Source organism: Herpailurus yagouaroundi, unplaced genomic scaffold (assembly GCF_014898765.1).
Source record: "Herpailurus yagouaroundi ecotype Mexico unplaced genomic scaffold, PumYag 189, whole genome shotgun sequence".
Classification (NCBI taxonomy): domain Eukaryota; kingdom Metazoa; phylum Chordata; class Mammalia; order Carnivora; family Felidae; genus Herpailurus; species Herpailurus yagouaroundi.
The window spans coordinates 10389610-10408277 of record NW_024412420.1 but is presented as its reverse complement, the minus strand read 5'-3'; the positions used below and the strand labels follow the sequence as shown (position 1 = coordinate 10408277).

The window sequence follows — 18668 nt, the reverse complement described above, 5'->3', positions numbered from 1 at the left end:
GGGAGAGGCCCAGAGGCTATTTCTGTCCTTCAGACCAGAGGCAGCGAGGGCCCCAAGTATGGTGGTGGTGGAAAGGACAAGGGGGCGGGGGCCGGCACCTGCTGCTGGAGGGATGAGGGCCCACAGGAATCCTAGATAACTCCCAGGAGCCAAGACAGAATTCTGGAGGGTGATGGAGCTGGCCGTCCGGGAAGGGGCAGGTTTGATGGAGGGGGTGGGAGGGTTTGTTTTGGAGCGCTGCATTTGAGCTGGAGGCCGGCCATCCCGGGAACGCTATCAGGCAGGTTGGCTCTCTGGGTGAGGAGCCAAGGGCTTGGAGGGAGATTGTTTAGTGTCGTCCACACCCCAGTGACAGCCGGGTGGGAGGGGGCTGCGGCGGTGGGAGTCGGGAGCTGGGGGGCAAGAGGAGGGAGTGGGTTCTGACTGAACTCTGAGCAGAGAAAGGAGACGGGAGAGGAGCCCTAGGAGGGCAGGAGGGGGCACGGGTGCTGGCAGGTGGGGCCGACAGCAGGCTCTGGTGCTGTCCTGGCATCCCCTGAGAGAGGGACTTGGAAGAGAGTCTAGACAGAGCTGGGGTTTGGGGGGGCTAGGCCTGCACTCACATGGGGGTTTCTGCTCTGAGCCCAAGAAAGGAGACTGGGGGAGTGAGGGAACAGGGGATACGTGAACAGGGCCCTGGGGACGTGGGGTGTGTGTGGAGGGAGGTGCAGGTGCAGGTGGAGGAGGGGAGGAGAGAAGAGTCGGCTGTGCTGTGCGTCACAGAGCTGTTTGTGGGGAGGGGAGCGGAGCGGGGGTGGGGGGGGGAGGCCAGGCTGGGAGTGGGGACGAGGCAGGGCGAGGAGAGGGAGAAGGTTTGGAACAGCTCTAGGTGGGGAGAGACGGAGCCCCAGCAGCAGAGGAGGGTGAGGGAAGGGACAGAGCTGCCGTGAGGCCCCCAGCTGGCATTGCCCTGTCCAGTCAGCACAGGCTCGTGACAGCACCGCTCAACAATTCGATGGCCGGCCGCAGCCGAAGCGGAGGGGGTGGGGTCTTACCTGGGCTGGGGCCGGCCCAGCAGGGGCGCTCCGAGGTCTGCGGCAGGAAGGCAGCCTTGAAATGGTCCGGCCCGGGCTCCAGGCTGCGAGGGTGTCCTGGCAGGTGAGGGGCAGGGGCCCCAGCTCCAGAATCTGGAGGAGTCTCAGGGGCTTTGGCTTGGCTGTGTCCCAGCTGGGAGCACACTATGAGTGCCGTGTGCCCGCTTTGCTGGTGTGTTTCCTGGAGGTGACTTCCGGGTGCTGGTAGGAGATTGTGGGGAGGGGCTGGAGCCACCCCTGGATAGGGGGTTCTGGGGCACAGTGACACCCAGCAGTGGGCCCAGTGGGCGTGAGGGGCCTCAAGGGGATTGGCCCAGAGAGGCAAAGTTCCAAGCTGGAGAGCTCCCGGAGGTCTGAGAAGAGCAAGGTGGTGATCGATACGGTGAAGCCCGTGGGCTTTGCTCGAAACCACCTGCCATCCAGGTAGCTCCTGACTTCCCACACCCCTCCTTGGAGGAGGAGGAGGCAAGAGGTGCCAGTGACCCTTGCCCCATCGCTGTGGCCTGCCTGGATTCCCCCATCTTGGGTCGGGGGAGGGGATGCAGCGGGCAGGACTGTCAAAAGCAGAGGTGAAGTGAATCAAGGAGCAGAGATTTCAGGTCAGTGGAGCTGTTGGGAGCGGAGGAGATGGGGGTGGGGTGGCGCTGGGGCAGGGCTGGGGTGACTCCTACGAGCCTCTGCCCAGCTGTCTCCTGGCTCGCCCACTCCTCTCGCCGTCCCCGTATGCCGGAGCCGCTCCTGGGCCTCCTGCCTGGGCCTCTGCAGCATCCCCCTAATTGGTCTCCGTCTCTCCGTCTCTCCAAGCCGTCAGCATGCTGCCACCACCGCAGCCAGATTAATCTTCTTAATACACCGCTCTGCACATCTCTTTCCTCCCCCCGGAAGCCCCAGTGGCAGCATCGCGGGCAGAAGCGAGTCCAGCCCCAGTGGTGGGACAGAGTTCAAGGCCATCCTGCCTGGGCCCTGCCAGCCTTGCAGCCGTGTCCTCCACGGACCCCTCCCCCGCTCTGACCCCAGAGAAGCACTTGATTCTCTGTCCCTGTCCCCATGCATTCCTTCCTCTGCGTCTTTGCTCGTGCCGCCCTCAGCTGGGGGTGCCCTCCACGGGGTTCTCCTTCCGCCCCTTCCTCCCCGGCCTCAGCTGGGTTTGAGCTCCCGGGGTGCTCCTGGTGTTTGTCCCCAGTGTGGGGCTTCGTGCGGCCTTGCAGGCATTCCGTCCTGCCGTGTGTGAGGCCCGCGTCCACCGTCAGTGCCCGCGGGGCCGCCTGAGCGTGGCTCTGGGCCGGGTGTTGTCACGGTCTTTAGCGCCTCTGTTCTGCAGAGCAGTTCTGCCATGAGGTGACGCTACCCTGTTTAACGGCGAAGGCCACTGGGGATCAGAGGGGCTAAGGGACCTGCCCAAGGTCACACAGGCAGAAAGTCTCAGGGTTGGCCGGCCTCCCACACTCTGGTTCCACCCCATGTTTTGATCACCAGTGTTCTGCACGCTGTGGGCCCGTTGAGGGTTGGCTGATGGAGGTGAATCCTGGTGCTTTCAGGGGAGTCCTGGTGCCGAGAAGTATCGGGGAGCTTGTGGGCGGGGGGGGGGCTATACTTACTCCAAGGGGACAGGCTGAGGGGAGGGGAAGTGTTAGGAGGTGGGGCGTTTGCAGTTAGCATCTTCCCAAAGAAGAGCCCGGGGCCCCTGTGTGGGAGTGGCCTCAACTCACTGCAGTCCCCCCGCTGGACCTTGACGTCTTGAGGGAGGATTGAGACCTGAGAAAGGACTTCCTGGCAGCAGGAGAGAGTCGGGAGGGGGGCTGGTGCCCACCTGGTGGGGGGGGGGCCTTCCTGAGCCAGCGGTGTGACCTCCACCAAGTCACCACACCTCTTGGAGCCTCAGTTTCCCCGGCTATCTAAGGAGACAGGGAGGAAATGAAACCCTGGGAGGGACGGGGTGGCCAGCGCGCTGCCCCGGGGAGATACTGGCAGAAGTTGGCTCCCTCCCCGCCCCTTTGCAGCTGCAGTGGCTGTGATCACGGCTCTGGTCCCTGGGGCCACCGTGTTGCTAAGATTGTGTCTCTGTATCCTCGTCCTGCGTCCTGCCTATGTTTGCAGAACGTTCCCAGCCTCCGATTTAGTAACTTGGGCTGACCTGTGTGGGGAGGAGTGCCTTTTCCCATGGATCACGGGGGGATTCCGGGGCCCTGGGAGCAAATAGGCATTGCCCGGAGGTGTGTGCCGTGAGACTGCCCAGGAGAGAGAGGGCAGGCTGAGGGACAGTGCCCGCTTTTCCTTTTCACCTGCTGTTCCTGTCTCAGCTGCCTGGAGGCGTGAGGGGGGGGGGTCCAGCCTTTGCTGCCTGCCCCCCTCAACCAGGACCTCAGGGGAGCCCTGTACCACCTTTCCAGTGAGGCTCTCGGCCGGTGTGCAGGTGTCCACGAGCCATGAGCCGTCGGGTACAGACGTTGCGCCCCACCTTGAATGACATCAGGGAACTCTGGAAATACCCCCCTCCACATGCCCCGTGCTGGTCGTACTTTTAAGATTCACTAATGGAGTCGACGCCAGAGGCCGAAAGCTACTGTGCTTTCAGCCACTTTTTTTTAAAAAAAGGTTTATTAATTTTTATTTTTGGCAGCGTTTTTTGAGGTATCGTGTATATGCCATAAAATTCACCCATTGTAAGCTGTACCTCAGCTGTGCCTTCGAATCAGCGTGTTCTTTATTCATACATTAAGTTCATGCGAAATATGGTTTTGTAGACTTTGGAAGGCGTGTTATGAATTCAGTGTGTCTGGATTCACGGGCGCCTGGCTGTCATCTGGGGTGGGTTTGGCCCCTGACTGCTGCGTCGTGTTATCAGAGTCCGAATGAAATGGGATTGGGTCCCATTCCCTGGTTCTCCCTGCCCTGTGACTTTGAACCCATCATTCACCATCTCTTGACTTTTCGGCTCTTATCTGAAGTGAGGGTGCCAGGGCAGTTATGTGGATAGCATGAGGTGAGACGCAGGGTGAGCCTGGGGACCCTCAAGGCATTGCACCTGTGCCCATCACCTTATGCAATCCAGCTGGACAGCTGGGCAGGTGGCAGAGTGACAGGGAGGCAGGCTCACTGAGCCTGGTCCCTGGCAGACTGGACTTGGGATGCCAAGAGGGGATCCACTTAGTCAGGAGGGATCTGAGCCCCGAGGTTTACCTGTCCTGACGATGACCCCTTCCCCGCCACCTGCACTATGCTAATGCTAGAGGGGCCCAAGATCTTGTCTGTCTGTGACCCCGTTCACTAGATCAGGTGGCAGTGTCCTTTCCTGCCCCCATTTTCCGTCTGGGGAGCAAGGACTTGCGCGGGATCTACTGGACCAATGGGCTCCTTGCCACACCGGCCCTGTACCAGCCACCCACTCTCTGGACGGCTGGCTCTCGGCCCTGCCTGCTGACCCTGGCCCTGCCCCCCAGGCCTGCCTTCGGAAAGAATCCGTGCACAGGCCGAGAGCTTCTCTCCTCCTGAGTAGCTGTTGACCCCCAAACACCCCTCACCTGCCAGCCAGAAGGCCCTTCCTTCCAGGTCTCCCCACCCCCTACCCAGGCTGGCCACACAAAGTCAGGCCGTCAGGATACATTTGGTGGGTGCCCAGGCCTGCTTCCGTGCTTGGGTGACCTACCTGGGCAGCCAGCCAGAGGAGGCAGCTGGGTAAACAGGGGGAGGTGTCTGATGGACTGAGGGCTTCATCTGGTTGTTTATTTTAACTGAAACTTCTTGAGCTGTTTTGAAACGAAGGCTTTGGGGCGATCAAGACACCCCATTAGGTAGGCATTGAGCTCCGCTGAGCCAATCATACCTCACCCTGCATCTCCAGCCCTCAGCTCAGCCCTGCCGCTCTCTTTCTCCCCAAACATGGTTCATTCCTCGTGCTTCGCCCTGTGATGCCTTCCGCGCCCCTTTCCCTGGAGAGACCTTACCCTTCAGAGCTCACTGCAAATGCTGCTTCCTGACTAAGGCTTTCCCAGCCTTAGTTCCTCCCTCACCGTCTCTCCCCTGGACTCTTGGATTTACCGTCGGGATAATTTATTTTGGCATCTAAGTATCTAAGGCCTCTTGTGGTTACTCAGCTGTTTTGTGTACGACCTGTTTCCAGTGAGACTCTGGGCTCCCGGGAGGCAGGGAGAATTGTCGGCATGTTTTTGCGGCTCCTTTTCATACCTGATGTCTTGCTAGGCATACAGTAGATGCTTAATTTTGACGGAAGGGAGGGAGGGAGGCGACGGGTGAGCTGGAGTGGCAGACGTTTTTCATTATTTCTGACGACCTCTCTAGGAGGGGTCCTCGATCCCAATCCCGGACCCTGGCTGGAAGCATAAAAGTGATTACCGCCAGTGTTTTACATTTGGCCAGAGAGGTTGAGAATCTTGCTGAAGGTCACACAGCGAGTGGACAGGATGGGCTGGCAATGAACCCAGGCATCGCAGTCTCAGGGGGCAGCCCCAGGTCCTCCTCGTCTGCGACAACCTGCTCGGTCACCTCCTTTCTGCCCACCAGCACGTTTGCGTCTGCCTGCGGGCGTACGTGCGCGCGCGCGTGTGCTCGTTCGTGTGTTTGTGTGCACGGTGTGCGGGGGTGTGCCGTGTGTGCCTGTGTCTGGAAGAAAGCAACGTTAGCCAACAGTTGTCCGGGAGAAGGCTGCCAAATCCACAGAGTAATTGTAGAGCACGTGTGACTTTGCGTGTGGCTGTGTGTCTGGGTATGCGTGTGAGGCCTTGGCGGTCGCCCTGTGACATTGGCCAGCCTTGCTGCGCCGCTGGCCACGGCCTGCTGAGCTGACCGGGCAGCACAGGACAAGAAGGGTCTCGGACCTCCTCGCAGGCGGTGGGCAGAACCTATTATACAGGCTTCCCGCGAGCCTGCGGTCCCAGGCTCTGAGACCCGGGGCTGAGATTTGGCATGGCAGCTGCCCCCGAGTGCATTTCCTCATGGGCTGTTTGGGGGTGAGCCCTCCTCTGGAGAGTCCATCCAGCATCACCACTGCCCGCCCCCCGCCCCGCCTACCCCCCACCTTGCTATTCCTGCTGCTTCTCTGCCGGTGGCCTCCACTAGGGACAGCAGGGGTGAGGGGCTCAGGGGTGAGCCTCGGCTGCTTCATACCCCACCCTGCCCTCCAGCCCGAGGAGCTCACCAACGCCCTGGAAATCAGCAACATCGTCTTCACCAGCCTCTTTGCCCTGGAGATGCTGCTGAAGCTGCTCGTGTACGGTCCCTTTGGCTACATCAAGAACCCCTACAACATCTTCGATGGCGTCATCGTCGTCATCAGGTATGGCGGCCCCTCCACTGCCTGTCGCCTGAGGAATGCCCGTGGGGTGGCTTGGACAAGAAGCCAAGCAGCCTGTTCCTCTGGGGTGGAGGGGTCTGGAGTCAGGCCCCACTGACCCACGCAGGCCCTGCCGCTTCCCCAGTGGGGGGGTGACCCGCTGTGCAGTCTCCTCTCCCCACTTCTGCTTCTTGCCCTTGAGCCCATGTGGGCCCCGGGGCGAGTGAGGACTGGGCAGCTGGCTTTGCAGAGGAGCTGAAGGGGGTGTGAAGCCCGGCCAGCAAAGTGCTTGGAAACCATCTCAGACACCCTCGACTTGCTTTAGGGTTTCCCAGACCCTGGGAAAGTGCTCCGTCCCCCTAGGCCTGGGGCCAGAACTGCCTTATTGCTTTTTGGAACCAGCTTTAGATTTCATTAGAAGGGAACAAAGCAAATATTCCCTAACCTGACGCTGTTGCATGGGCCGGAATGTGGGAGAGGGCTGTCCGCTGCCAGGAGGTGATCTCCGGCCTGGAGAGAGGAGGGCGTGGAGAGGGCCGGAGCCCTCACCTACACCCGTTTCGGAGGCTCCCGCCTGTGCCCCGCGCCCTGGCGCTGGGCCGGCTTTTCCAGGCCCTCTCAGAGGGAGGGGTGGAGGGAGGGCGAGCCCGCAGGGGCTCAGGCTCCCCACCCTCCTTGCAGCGTGTGGGAGATCGTGGGCCAGCAGGGGGGTGGCCTGTCGGTGCTGCGGACCTTCCGCCTGATGCGGGTGCTGAAGCTGGTGCGCTTCCTGCCGGCGCTGCAGCGACAGCTGGTGGTGCTCATGAAGACCATGGACAACGTGGCCACCTTCTGCATGCTGCTCATGCTCTTCATCTTCATCTTCAGGTGAGGGCAGGGGCGGCCTCCGCGCCGGCTGGGAGGAGGGCCTGAGGGGCAGGGGGTGCCCCCGCCCCTGCCCCCCATCTCCCGGCTCCTGTGTCTTCAGCATCCTGGGCATGCATCTCTTCGGCTGCAAATTTGCATCTGAGCGGGACGGGGACACGCTGCCGGACCGGAAGAATTTTGACTCCCTGCTCTGGGCCATCGTCACCGTCTTTCAGGTGCCAGGGTAACCAGGCAGGGGTGGACGGGGGGGGGGGGCCGGGGGGGAGGCGGGGCACCCCCGGTGAAGGCCCTGACCCCCAGCCTCTGCCCACAGATCCTGACCCAGGAGGACTGGAACAAGGTACTCTACAATGGAATGGCCTCCACGTCGTCCTGGGCTGCTCTTTATTTCATTGCCCTCATGACCTTCGGCAACTACGTGCTCTTTAATCTGCTCGTCGCCATTCTGGTGGAGGGCTTCCAGGCGGAGGTAACCCCCGGCCCACGGCAGTCCAGTTCCGGGAGGAGTCGGCTGCCTGGCTTGAGCCATGGTGGCCGGGGAGATCTCGCAGAAAGTGCCCATCGGGCCAGGCTGGGGGACTTGGGGCGGAAGGTCCCGGGTCTCGGGCAACCCCTCAGCACTGGGGAGACAGGGCGGTTGTGGGGGATCCCTGGGTCCACTAGCTCCCGAGTGGGCTTCCGCATCAAGGTCAGCCAGAATCTTCCCCGGGGAGCTGGATAAGTGCTGGCACACGGGTGCTCTCGGGGACATCCAGAGGGGACCCCTCTGAGCCGAGGGGTGGGGGCAGCTTGTGTGCAAATCATCCAAGCTCTGGCTAAACTGATGAAGATGCCACCAGGGCCCAGGCAGGGCTAAGCTGCCCAGGGTGAGAAATGAGCCCAATTAGCTGCAGGCGTGGCAGAGACGAGCGTCCTATTTCCAGCCCAGGCTCCATCACCTCCGTCACAGGCAGCGTCATCCATTCATATTGATTTGCATCGATCCTGCCCTGGCTGTGCCAGGGCTCAGCACCTGCCTGGAGGGCCGTACGTCGTTCCTGTCCCCCCGCGGCCCCCCCCCCCCCCCCGCCCGCCCGTCCCCCGAGCTCCGGGCCCAGCCCAGCCTCCAGTCCAGGCGTCTTTCACAGGCAGGTTGACCCAACCTAGAAATGCTCCAGGTTGGGCGCAGAGAAGCTCTTGGTCCAGTTCTCTCCGGGTGACCCGGATGGAAACTCCCGCTGCGGCCTGGTCTATAAATACTCGGCACACGGTGGAAAAACAAAAATCTATTTTCCGACTCTTTCCCAGCCTTCGCGAGGGAGGGCCGTTCCCCGTAGGCCGGCTGGGCTGGTGGGGTGCGGGTGCCTCTGTCCCACACCGGCCCTCTCCGGCTGCCTGCCGGCCGTGCACATTCTGTACTTATCCATTATCGCATTTCTTCCCACTGGGTGGCAGGGAGGGCAGCTGGTGGGGGAGGCCGGCCCTGCCTCTGGTGATGGCCGGGCCTCTTGTGCCGAGGGACGAGGCACTTCATTGGGGGTTCCCCGGGGCCTGAAAAGTTCAGGGGTGACACCATGCTCCCGTAAGAGCCAGGGTCTCCGTGGACACCCACCGCTCTTAGCCGGTGGGAAGAACTGCTGAGCGGGGACGGGGGTCCCGCCACCCCTTGCAAACCACTGCCCCTGGCGGCTAAGATGTCCTCAGAAAAATCCCCGAGGAACTCCTTGAGGGGATATGGAAAACACCCCGAGCCTATTCCCCTCCCCTCAGCTGGCCGTTCGGTGGTCTCAGCAGCCCTGGAGGTGCCCGGTGCAGACAGCCCCCTCCCCACCGCCGGCCCTTTCAGCAAACACCTTGTTAAATTGAATGCTGCTGAGCCGGCCTGGTTGCTAGGCAGCGGCGATGTCTGCTGTTGGGAAGGAAGACAGGTCACTCTGGTCTTGCCGGGGGGGCCTGTGGCTGCCCCAGCCCAACAGGCCAGCTAGGGCCTGGGGCCACGGCCGCCTCAACCTGCAGGGCACAGGTGCCCAGTGGCAAGGGTCTCAGAGCTTGATGCTTCAGGTCGGGGCTGGGATGGAGGAAGGATTTCCAGATCACCCCCCCTCCATGGGGGTGGGCGGCGGCCTGGCCCTGAAGTGCCCGTGGGAGGGGCTGGACCAGCCGCCCACTGTCCTGTGTGTCGTGGGCCAACACCTAGGTGGGGGAGGGGAGGGCCGGTCAAGCCAGGCCGGTGACCTGGATACCTTCAGAAGCACCTGCCCTGTCTTGTACAGAGTTTTAAGGGGTGGGGGGGAGGTTGCACGTGTGGCTCTGAGGAAGCCCCACATTCTGGCAGGAGAGGCTGGTTGTTGCTGTTGTGATGGCCCGCTCTTTTACAAAACAGGCAACCCCCCCTCTGCAGAGGAAGTTGTTGGTGGTCAGCAGCAGGAGGGCTCCAGGGTAGCCCCAGCTGGCCTGGCCACCTTGCCAAGAGGTCAGAGGGAGGAGGCCCGGGAGACGGGGCTGGCTCGGCTGCCCATTTGCCGACGTGCAGGGGGCAGCATCCTGAATCCCTGTGTATTTGTCATGCACACACTTAATTAAATGAGCAGACAGCAGGCCCTGTGTGAGGCCATTAATTGGTATTAAACAACATCATAGCTGTCATCCCAGTGTTACTTGTCACATCCCATCCCAGTGGGAGCAGCTGGACCCGGTCTGATTCTGGGGGATGCAGGCTGGGCGTATGGGAGTGGGGAACCCCCCTGCAGCTCCCGGCCCGCAGCCTCCTCCCGGCCTCTGGCTCATGCCCTCCTCCTTCCCCGCCTCCCTGCCCATCCCCAAGCCCGCTGCCAGTGCGGGGCCAGTACAAGGTGAGCTGGAGACTCAGGTGCAAGGCCCAGGTAGACCTCTGACTCTCTGCATGCCTGGGGACAGCTGTCTTAGCTTCTCCAAACCTCAGCTGCCTCCTTTATGGTGACACGCGTGACTTCCTTCCCGCCTTGCGAGAGGCGAGCTGGTGTGACTAAAGCAGTTTCTGGGCGGCTGGCATGCCCCTTGTGCATCGTAGCTGTCATTATTAGGATTACTGGGGGGCTCGATCTCCTTGCCTGCCTTTTTCCCCCACCTTCATGGCCTCTGCCCTCACCCTTCGGATTCATTCGGGCCCGAGGGCCTGTGGTTGAATTCTGGAAGGCCGTCTGTCCCCTTTCTCCTCCTCCCCTACCCCCGGTGTCTCGTCCCCCTTCCACCCCTGTCGGGTTTGTGCCATCCTTTTTTGCGTCCTCTTTTGACACTGCTGATGTTTGAAAGCCCGAGCACCTGTGACCAGCGCCCGTCCCCTGCCTCCCCGTCTCCCTGTAGGAAATCAGCAAACGGGAAGATGCGAGTGGACAGTTAAGCTGTATTCAGCTGCCTGTCGACTCCCAGGGGGTAGGTACGCGATCATGAGTCGGCATGCCCCCGCTCCCCGTGCCCTGTGCCCCCTCCACCTCCGTGTCTCTGTGCTCGTGTTCACGCTCAGCCGCTGTGCAACTGTGGTAGCTGTGGTGGTCATTGGTGTCGTGAGGTTTGCTTCGATTTTAAGTCCCTTCCCCCTGAGGACATGGAGAGGAGGGGCCTCCTTGTCTCTGCCCCCACCACCCTGCCAAGGGCACTGTTCCTGTCCCCCGCTGGGCCAGCAGAGGGGCGGGAGAAGGAAGGGACTTAGAATCTCTGTGTGCACGTGTGTGGTCCACCGCGTGTGGGTGCCTACACTGAGGTCCCCGAGGAGTCCGAGTCTCGGGATCGTGGCCGCAGACTGTGCTCCCCCATCTCTCTCCCCTCCCCCTTGCCCTGAGCCCCTATTGGAGACCCCCACAAGCTGCCTCAGCTCAGGACAAGTCTTTGGAGGGTGTGAGGGTGGGGTGCCTCTTGCCAGAAGGTCCCAGATTTTTAAACCCACTTCCGAGTCTCTGGCCCCCTGGCCACCTGGGAGGTCCAGCAGGCATTTGGGGGCCTGCCCCACTCTGGCCTCCACACCGAGCCCGTGCTCCACTGTTTCCTGCGCTGGCCCTGGAATTCGGGCCAAGGCCGGGGTTCCCGCGGGACCCCACAGTGCTGTGCATCCCGAGCGGCCCCCTGGAGATCCCACTCGATAATTAAAGGCCTCGTTAGGGATGTAAACTGAGTTAATGAAAATGATCCCCTGAGATGCCAATTACGCAATATTTATGCCCTTATCAAAAGTAGCAATCAAGTATTTCTTAATAACTTCTTAAGGAGAAGTGTGTAATTACTGGGGAACCCACTGACCTGCTAAGAAGGAAGAAAAAAGTACCCCAGAGACAGGGACAGAGGTAAAAATGGGGCCAGGGGACGGGGTGGGGTCTTGGGAAAGACGAGGGGAAGAAGCAGAGGGCCTGAAGTGGCCTCCTTGGGCTGAGCTGCTCTGTCTGGGGTCTTTCAATTTCCTTCTGGGGTCCTCAGGTCTGCGGCTCAGGGGAGGGCAGCCATGGAAGGAAAGCAGAGGGCACAGGTGGCCTTGGGAATTTAGGCTCTAGTGACCATTTCACTCAGGTCCCCAGCTCCCTTTGGCCCGTGCCACCCGCCCACCCGCCTGCCCGGCTGTTCCCCTCTCCCCTCAGCCCTTCCCGGAGCCAGTCCCCGCCAGGCTGGTTGTGTCGTGGGCTATGGGGTTAGCCGTGGCCTTCTCTGAGGTGTGGCAGGTGGGAGGCAGAGGTGTCGGGGGCCCTGGGGAGCTCTGGGCCCCACGCCTGGATGGTGTGGCCTGTGCCAGTGCATGCCTCGTGCCGTGGTTGCTGGTTCCCATAGCCTATATGTGGTGTATGCTTGTGGAGACAGGGAGGCCTCAGTCCAGCCCACTAGCCCCTGCCGGGCCAGGTCTCTAATGGCCTGCTGCTCCCCCACCCCACCCCCACCCTAGGGAGATGCCACCAAGTCCGAGTCAGAGCCCGATTTCTTCTCACCCAGCCTGGATGGTGACGGGGACAGGAAGAAGCGCTTGGCCTGTGAGTATCTATCCTGGGGGTGCGGGCCCTGGCCCTGGGCCAGCCTTGAGTGGACTCAGGGTCTCTCCTTCTCTCACTTCCCCGGCAGTGGTGTCCCTGGGAGAGCACCCGGAGCTGCGGAAGAACCTGCTGCCGCCTCTTATCATCCACACGGCCGCCACGCCCATGTCGCTCCCCAAGAGTTCCAGCACCGGCCTGGCCGAGGCGCTGGGCCCCGCCTCCCGCCGCACCAGCAGCAGCGGGTCTGCTGAGCCAGGGGCGGCCCATGAGATGAAGTCACCGGTATGGGGTGCACATGGGTGCCCTACGGTGGGACATGTGCAGAGGTCAGGAGGGAAGAGAGGATGGGGGCGGAGAGGCCCAAGGCCTCTGAGCCCTAGGTTGGACAAGCCCCCGGGAGGTCAGTAGGGCTAGTAATGCGGGCAGGTGCAGAGCTCTGGCCTTGGGGGGAGAAGGAGCAGTGTTCTGATCCTATTCTTGTGTTCCTGAACTGCCCTTGGGTGAAACTCAACCTCTGAGCCTCTGCTATAAGATAGGGGAGGTCCTTCTCTCCTTAATACTTCATCATAATAGCAAACCCTGTGCAGTTACTGATTCTGTACGAGAGCAACCCCATGAGGTAGGTCTCATTATTATCCCCACTTGACAGATGGGGACCCGGGTCTTAGCTTGCCAAACTGATTGGTGGGAAGCTCGGCAGTGAGCCGGTGACAGAGCCAGAAGTTTAATCCAGGAGTCGGCGTCCGCGCCCGCGCGCCTGCCGTCACTTTATACGGCCGGTCAGCTACATGAGGAATAGGTACTAGTGTCGTAGCTCTTCTCCAGATGAGGAACTGAGGCACAGAGAGGTTTAGTCACTTGCCCGGGGTCACCCAGCTGGTGGGAGTGAGTAATCTGAACCCAGGCGTCTGGTCCACGGCTCCCGCTTACACGTCGACTCCTGATATGGCGCCGAGGAGGCTCCCAGGAGACAGGGTGCCTGTGGGGGGTGGGGTGCAGGGCTGCGGGGTCCTGGTTGAGACCGCCCTCTCCCTGGCTCACCCCCACCCCCAGCCGAGCGCCCGCAGCTCTCCGCACAGCCCCTGGAGCGCGGCAAGCAGCTGGACCAGCAGGCGCTCCAGCCGGAACAGCCTGGGCCGCGCCCCCAGCCTGAAGCGAAGGAGCCCGAGTGGGGAACGGCGCTCCCTGCTGTCGGGCGAGGGCCGGGAGAGCCAGGACGAGGACGAGAGCTCGGAAGAGGAGAGAGCCAGCCCGGCGGGCAGCGACCGTCGCCACAGGGGCTCCCTGGAGCGGGAGGCCAAGGGCTCCTTTGACCTGCCGGACACGCTGCAGGTGCCCGGGCTGCACCGCACAGCCAGTGGCCGCAGCTCGGCCTCCGAGCACCAGGACTGCAATGGCAAGTCGGCCTCGGGGCGCCTGGCCCGGGCCCAGCGGCCCGACGCCCCCCCACTGGATGGGGACGATGGCGATGACGAGGGCAACCTGGTGAGGCCCCTGCGGGCGCGGTGACTTCTCACACCTGACCTTGAGCGAGGGGGGCAATGCCTGACCTGGCGCTGGGCTGGCCGCCCCGCTGCCAGTTCCGTGGCATTCAGGGAGTTACCGTCGCGCCCGAGGGGTCTCAAGGGGTGCCGGCCCTGAGGCGGAGCTCCAAACAGCCCCTTTTTCTCCCTATGCCCGCCCTGCCGAGCCCCAGATCCTCGTCACGTGCGGGGCTGCGGTCCTTGGTGGATATGAATGGTTTCGGGCAGATGCGTATGAATCTTTCATGGCCCTCCCCCAGTGACTCAGAAATACCCATAACTCATCCCTCCAAACCGATGCCCTCCCCTGTCTCCCCCTCTCTCATCTCGACCTTATCACAAGTCTTGACTTCACGCCCGTCCTCCTTACCCATTCACCCCTCCCCCGGCCTCCACACCACCACCACCACCTCTAACCCTGGGGGATGGGCACGTGGATCTAGGACCTCAGGGTTAGCGCGTGAGGAGAAGGGGCCAGGGTCCCCCTCCCGCCAGGTGTGTCTTTGAACAGACAGCTGTGATGGGTACAATGTTTGATAATTGATGCAGCTCCCAAGCCCAGCGGGGAGGGAAGCCGGGAGGGCCTTCGGGGCTGGGCTGGAGGCTGGAGGCAGAGACATAAGCGCAGAGAGCCTGGGGGGAGGGGGGCATGCAGGGGAGGAGGGAGGAGATGCACGAAGCGAGGCATGCTCAGGGGACCAGAGGGGCTTAGAGGGAGACTGGGGGTCTGAGGAATAAAGGAAGAGAAGCAGGGCTGAGGACTGGGCCCAGTGTGAAGGGCGGGACAGGGAGTGAAGGCCATGTTGCTGCAGACAAGGGGTAGGGCGTGGGGAACTTGAGGGTCCCGGCCCCGCACACCAGTCCTGTGGTCCTTCTACAGAGCAGAGGGGAACGGATGAGAGTGTGGATCCGAGCCCGGCTGCCCGCCTGCTGCCGGGAGCGAGACTCCTGGTCCGCCTATGTCTTCTCTCCTCAGTCAAGGTGAGCAGGGGATCCCTGACCTCTCCTCCTGGGGAACTATCCCGCGCCACCACCCTGGGGGACGCTAGAAGTGTCCTGGCCTGAGGGCACGTGAGAGAGGGGCCTCGGGCTGGGAGGGCCCCGAGGAGGCAAGGCCGCTCCCCGCTGCCCGGCCTGCCTCCTGCCCAGCCTTTTTGCTCGTCTCCGAACAGGTTCCGCCTCTTCTGTCACCGAATCATCACCCACAAGATGTTCGACCATGTGGTCCTTGTCATCATCTTCCTCAACTGCATCACCATCGCCATGGAGCGTCCCAAGATCGACCCCCACAGCGCTGTGAGTCACCAAAGACTAAACTTGGTGGCTGTAGGCTTCCCTTGCAACTGGTACCCAGGCTTGCCTCCTGTGTCCTTCTCCTGCCTCTGCCTCCATTTCCCTCCTGTGATGCACCAGCCCAGCTCGGGGAGTGGGGCCCTGCCCCTTACCTGGGTGAAAAGTGAGCCCCGCTGCATCCTGGCTATTTGCAGACAGCACGTTCTCATGAGCCAGGCACTTGTGGGGCCCAGCTGGCTGTGAGTCGGCGAGTGTCAGCGTGATGGGAGCAGCAGACTGGCCCCGGCGGGGCTGAGTGTCTTGCTTCCCCTGCTTCCTGCAAAGGGGCTCGGTTTTGCCCACGACCTGTGCGCTGCTGGGGGAGACGTCCTGCCCAGCCTCCCCCATGGTCAGTGCAGAGTAGGGGAGAGGGAGCTGCCCTTTGCTCCTCTGGGTCCTGCCAGATCACAAACACGTAGGTTTTCAGGGGGAACATTGGTCACTTCTGCTTAGCTGTGAACCTTCTAGGCCCGCTCCGAAGAAGAAGGGCCAGAGGCCTGCGTATCTGGACCTGCTCCCAGGGGCCTGACCTCTTCAGAATGGGTACAAGTGGTTCTGGCAGCTGTCTCCCCCCACCCGGGCATCATAGTCCCCGCCCCAGACAGCGGTGGCCCCTCATGACACCTTGCCGCACTTGCTTGGAGCGGCCCCCCCACCCCCCACCCCTCCCCACCGCCTCCCACACCGCCCGTTCCGATTTCGGTGTTGCTGGGCTTTGTTTTTCATTAGGGTGGGCTCCAGCCAGGCCCGGGTGGGGAGGGAGAGACCCTTTTGAATGGAGGGCAGGCCTGAAATAGGTGGGTGAGGAGATCCCCACCCCTGGGGCTCGTGCAGGGTGGAGCGAGGGCAGCTGGTCACATAGGCCCCTGGTCGGCCTTCTGCCCAAGGTCTCGCTGCAGGGCCCTCTGTCATCGTCACCACATCTTCCCCTCAGCTCCCCCCCACCTTTCCCCGCTTCTCTCTTTCCCTTTCTCTGTTTCTTGCTCTCCCTGACTCTCATGCTCTGCGCGCTGCCTCTCCAGGCCTCTCCAGCCCTCTCTCGGCCACCCAGGGAGGGACTCAGCCTATAGATATCAGGGGACATGGGTCGCCTTAGGGATGTACAGCCTCGCTTGCCCTGTGGCTCCATTTCTGGGCCACACAGCAGGAAAACAAGGGCAGGCAGAAGGGCGGAGGGTAGGATGAGGAGGGTCAGAGATCAAGGTAAACCCTGCCCCAGTTTTAAGAAGGGAATCAGGATAGGCCTGAGATATGGGGCTCAGATGAGAATTGTTGGGGGAACATTTCCCCTTCCAGGCCGTTGCGGGGGCGGGGGTGGGAGACAGTGCTGTTCCAGGGCAGGGGTGAGACTGTTCAGAGCTGAGAGTCAGGGGGGCCTGGCGCTGGCTTTGTGTGTGTATGTGTGAGAGAGACAGAGACAGAGAGACAGAGAGAGGGAGGGGGATTCTGGGAAGAGGAGATTGTCCGCCTTGTTGGGGAAGGTGGGAGTCATTGTCCTGAGTCAAACGTCGGAGGCAGTTCCTGGCTTCTGTGTGCAGAGCAGCCCTGGCTCACGAAAGGAGGTCCTAGTGGGCAACACCCGCCTGCTGTCTCTTGCAGGAACGCATCTTCCTGACCCTCTCCAATTACATCTTTACCGCAGTCTTTCTGGCAGAGATGACCGTGAAGGTGATGGGGGGGTCGGTGTTGCTCCGGGGCTGTCTGGTTCCCAGGGCCGGGTTGGTGGTGGGAGGGGATTGGAGAGATTGACCACAATCAGAGGGCAGGCCTGGGGACCGCAGGGAGGCGGCGGCCACAGTGATGCAGCGGGCGTCCCCAGGTGGTAGCGCTGGGCTGGTGCTTCGGGGAGCAGGCGTACCTACGTAGCAGCTGGAACGTTCTCGACGGGCTACTGGTGCTCATCTCCATCATCGACATCCTGGTGTCCATGGTCTCCGACAGCGGCACCAAGATCCTGGGCATGTTGAGGGTGCTGAGGCTGCTGCGGACCCTGCGCCCACTCAGGTGAGCCCCCAGCCGTGCGTCCTCCTCAGGGACGCCTCCGACAACTCCCTGACGGAGCGAGAGCCCCACGTGCCCCTGCTCCCTGCCTCTGACCCCCCACGGGGAACCGTGTCACCACTGGGCTCAAACCATGGCCCCAGGAGTTTCCCCCCCTTGGGCACGCCCCCTCCACATGACATACTCCCCACGTGACATACTGCTCAGGGCTGCCATGCCCCTGACCTTGTGCTGGGCACAATATAAGAGGCCACAGGCAGGGCCCTCGTATCCTTCAGCTGGAGCTGTGCCTTGGGTGGTAACGTCAGGGATGACCATCCTCCCCGGTGAGGTAACAGACTCCTTCCCCCCCCTTCACACACCTTCACACGCCTCTCAGGGACCACCCAGCAGGTAACGCCTCTAGCAGCGAATCTGCTTTCTCAGGAAACCCTCCCTCAATCACCCTCCACCCCGCTGTCAGAACTTTCCATGGATGGGGACCGTACTGACAGACTAGTGATGCCTCCCTGGCTGTGATAATCCACCTCCCACCCCCTTCCCCTCCATGATCCCGGCAAGTCAACCTCCCTGTCCCCACGACACACTGCATCCCTGGGTAACACCTCCCTTGGGTTGAGTCCCCTCCCCAGCCCCATCAGGTGATGCTTGGAGGTCTGGGAATGGAAGGGAAGATGGGGGGAGGGAGGTGGGGATGTCTGCGTCCCGTTTTGAGACATTAGAAGCGGGAGTCCCCATGGCGGGGATCTTGCGAAAAGAAAACTGCCCAGGAAGCCAGAGTCCAAGATGGAGGACCCGTGAGCCCAGATGGGGGGTGGGGGTGGGGGAGCAGCAGGGCAAGGGACAAGGGAGCGTCGGAGCTGAGGGAACCCGTCTTCTCCCCCCCCCCCCAGGGTCATTAGCCGGGCCCAGGGGCTGAAGCTGGTAGTGGAAACGCTGATGTCCTCGCTGAAGCCCATTGGCAACATCGTGGTCATCTGTTGTGCCTTCTTCATCATCTTTGGCATCCTGGGGGTGCAGGTTTGTGGGGGCCTGGGGGCCAGGTGCCAGTGGGGACCTGAGGAGTGGCCTTCCTCTTGGAGGAAGACTCCAAGTCTGAGACTCCAAGCAGCTGAGACTCGAGCTGCAGCTGCCGTCTTTATTCCAGAAAGGAAAAAACAGGGACACTTCCCTCGAGGCCCTAGGCCTCAGGCCCCTTTGCCTCCTGGGCGTTTTTGCAGAAAACTAGGAGCCTAGAAGAGGTCCCCAAAGGGATGAGGGCCTCAGAGAGGCTGCTGACCTGTGGTAGCTGGTGCACTGCTCTTGCCCCCCCCCCTCGCACGCTGCGCTCTGGAGCGCAGACGCTGTCCTGGCCCAGTCTGCTCCGGGATCCCCTCCCCTCCTTCCCTGCTTGAGCCGAGTGGGCCGCAGGCCAGGCCTGGGGATCCAGGGCCCAGAGAGCTGGGCCAGGTTAGCGGCGGTGAGCTGGCAGGCAGGAGGGTGCAGACCCCAGACGAGGCAGGAAGTGGGGGCTGCTGGGGGAAACTTGGCCTCCGGCCCAGGGAGGAAACTGGCTTTGCCTCCACCCCAGTCTTCCAGAACCCCCTGGCTCCAGCTGTTTCAGCTTTAGGGTAGA

General features: G+C 62.0%; 1 protein-coding gene across 25 annotated transcripts in view; it reads left to right on the top strand.

Annotated features, from left to right (window-relative positions):
* Window positions 1-18668, top strand: part of CACNA1G (calcium voltage-gated channel subunit alpha1 G) — a 62043-nt gene that overhangs the window by 23072 nt on the left and 20303 nt on the right. For 15 of the 25 annotated variants that reach the window (XM_040497147.1, XM_040497145.1, XM_040497164.1 and 12 more), the window contains 13 exons: window positions 6215-6366; window positions 7045-7230; window positions 7331-7445; window positions 7544-7699; window positions 10552-10620; window positions 12113-12197; window positions 12286-12479; window positions 13251-13682; window positions 14601-14701; window positions 14893-15016; window positions 16652-16720; window positions 16872-17056; window positions 17947-18073. In XM_040497147.1, the coding sequence (XP_040353081.1) occupies window positions 6215-6366; window positions 7045-7230; window positions 7331-7445; window positions 7544-7699; window positions 10552-10620; window positions 12113-12197; window positions 12286-12479; window positions 13251-13682; window positions 14601-14701; window positions 14893-15016; window positions 16652-16720; window positions 16872-17056; window positions 17947-18073 (1995 nt within the window). The remainder of the gene's footprint in view (window positions 1-6214; window positions 6367-7044; window positions 7231-7330; window positions 7446-7543; window positions 7700-10551; window positions 10621-12112; window positions 12198-12285; window positions 12480-13250; window positions 13683-14600; window positions 14702-14892; window positions 15017-16651; window positions 16721-16871; window positions 17057-17946; window positions 18074-18668) is intronic. The other 10 variants (XM_040497158.1, XM_040497159.1, XM_040497151.1 and 7 more) reach the window with 1 other exon arrangement.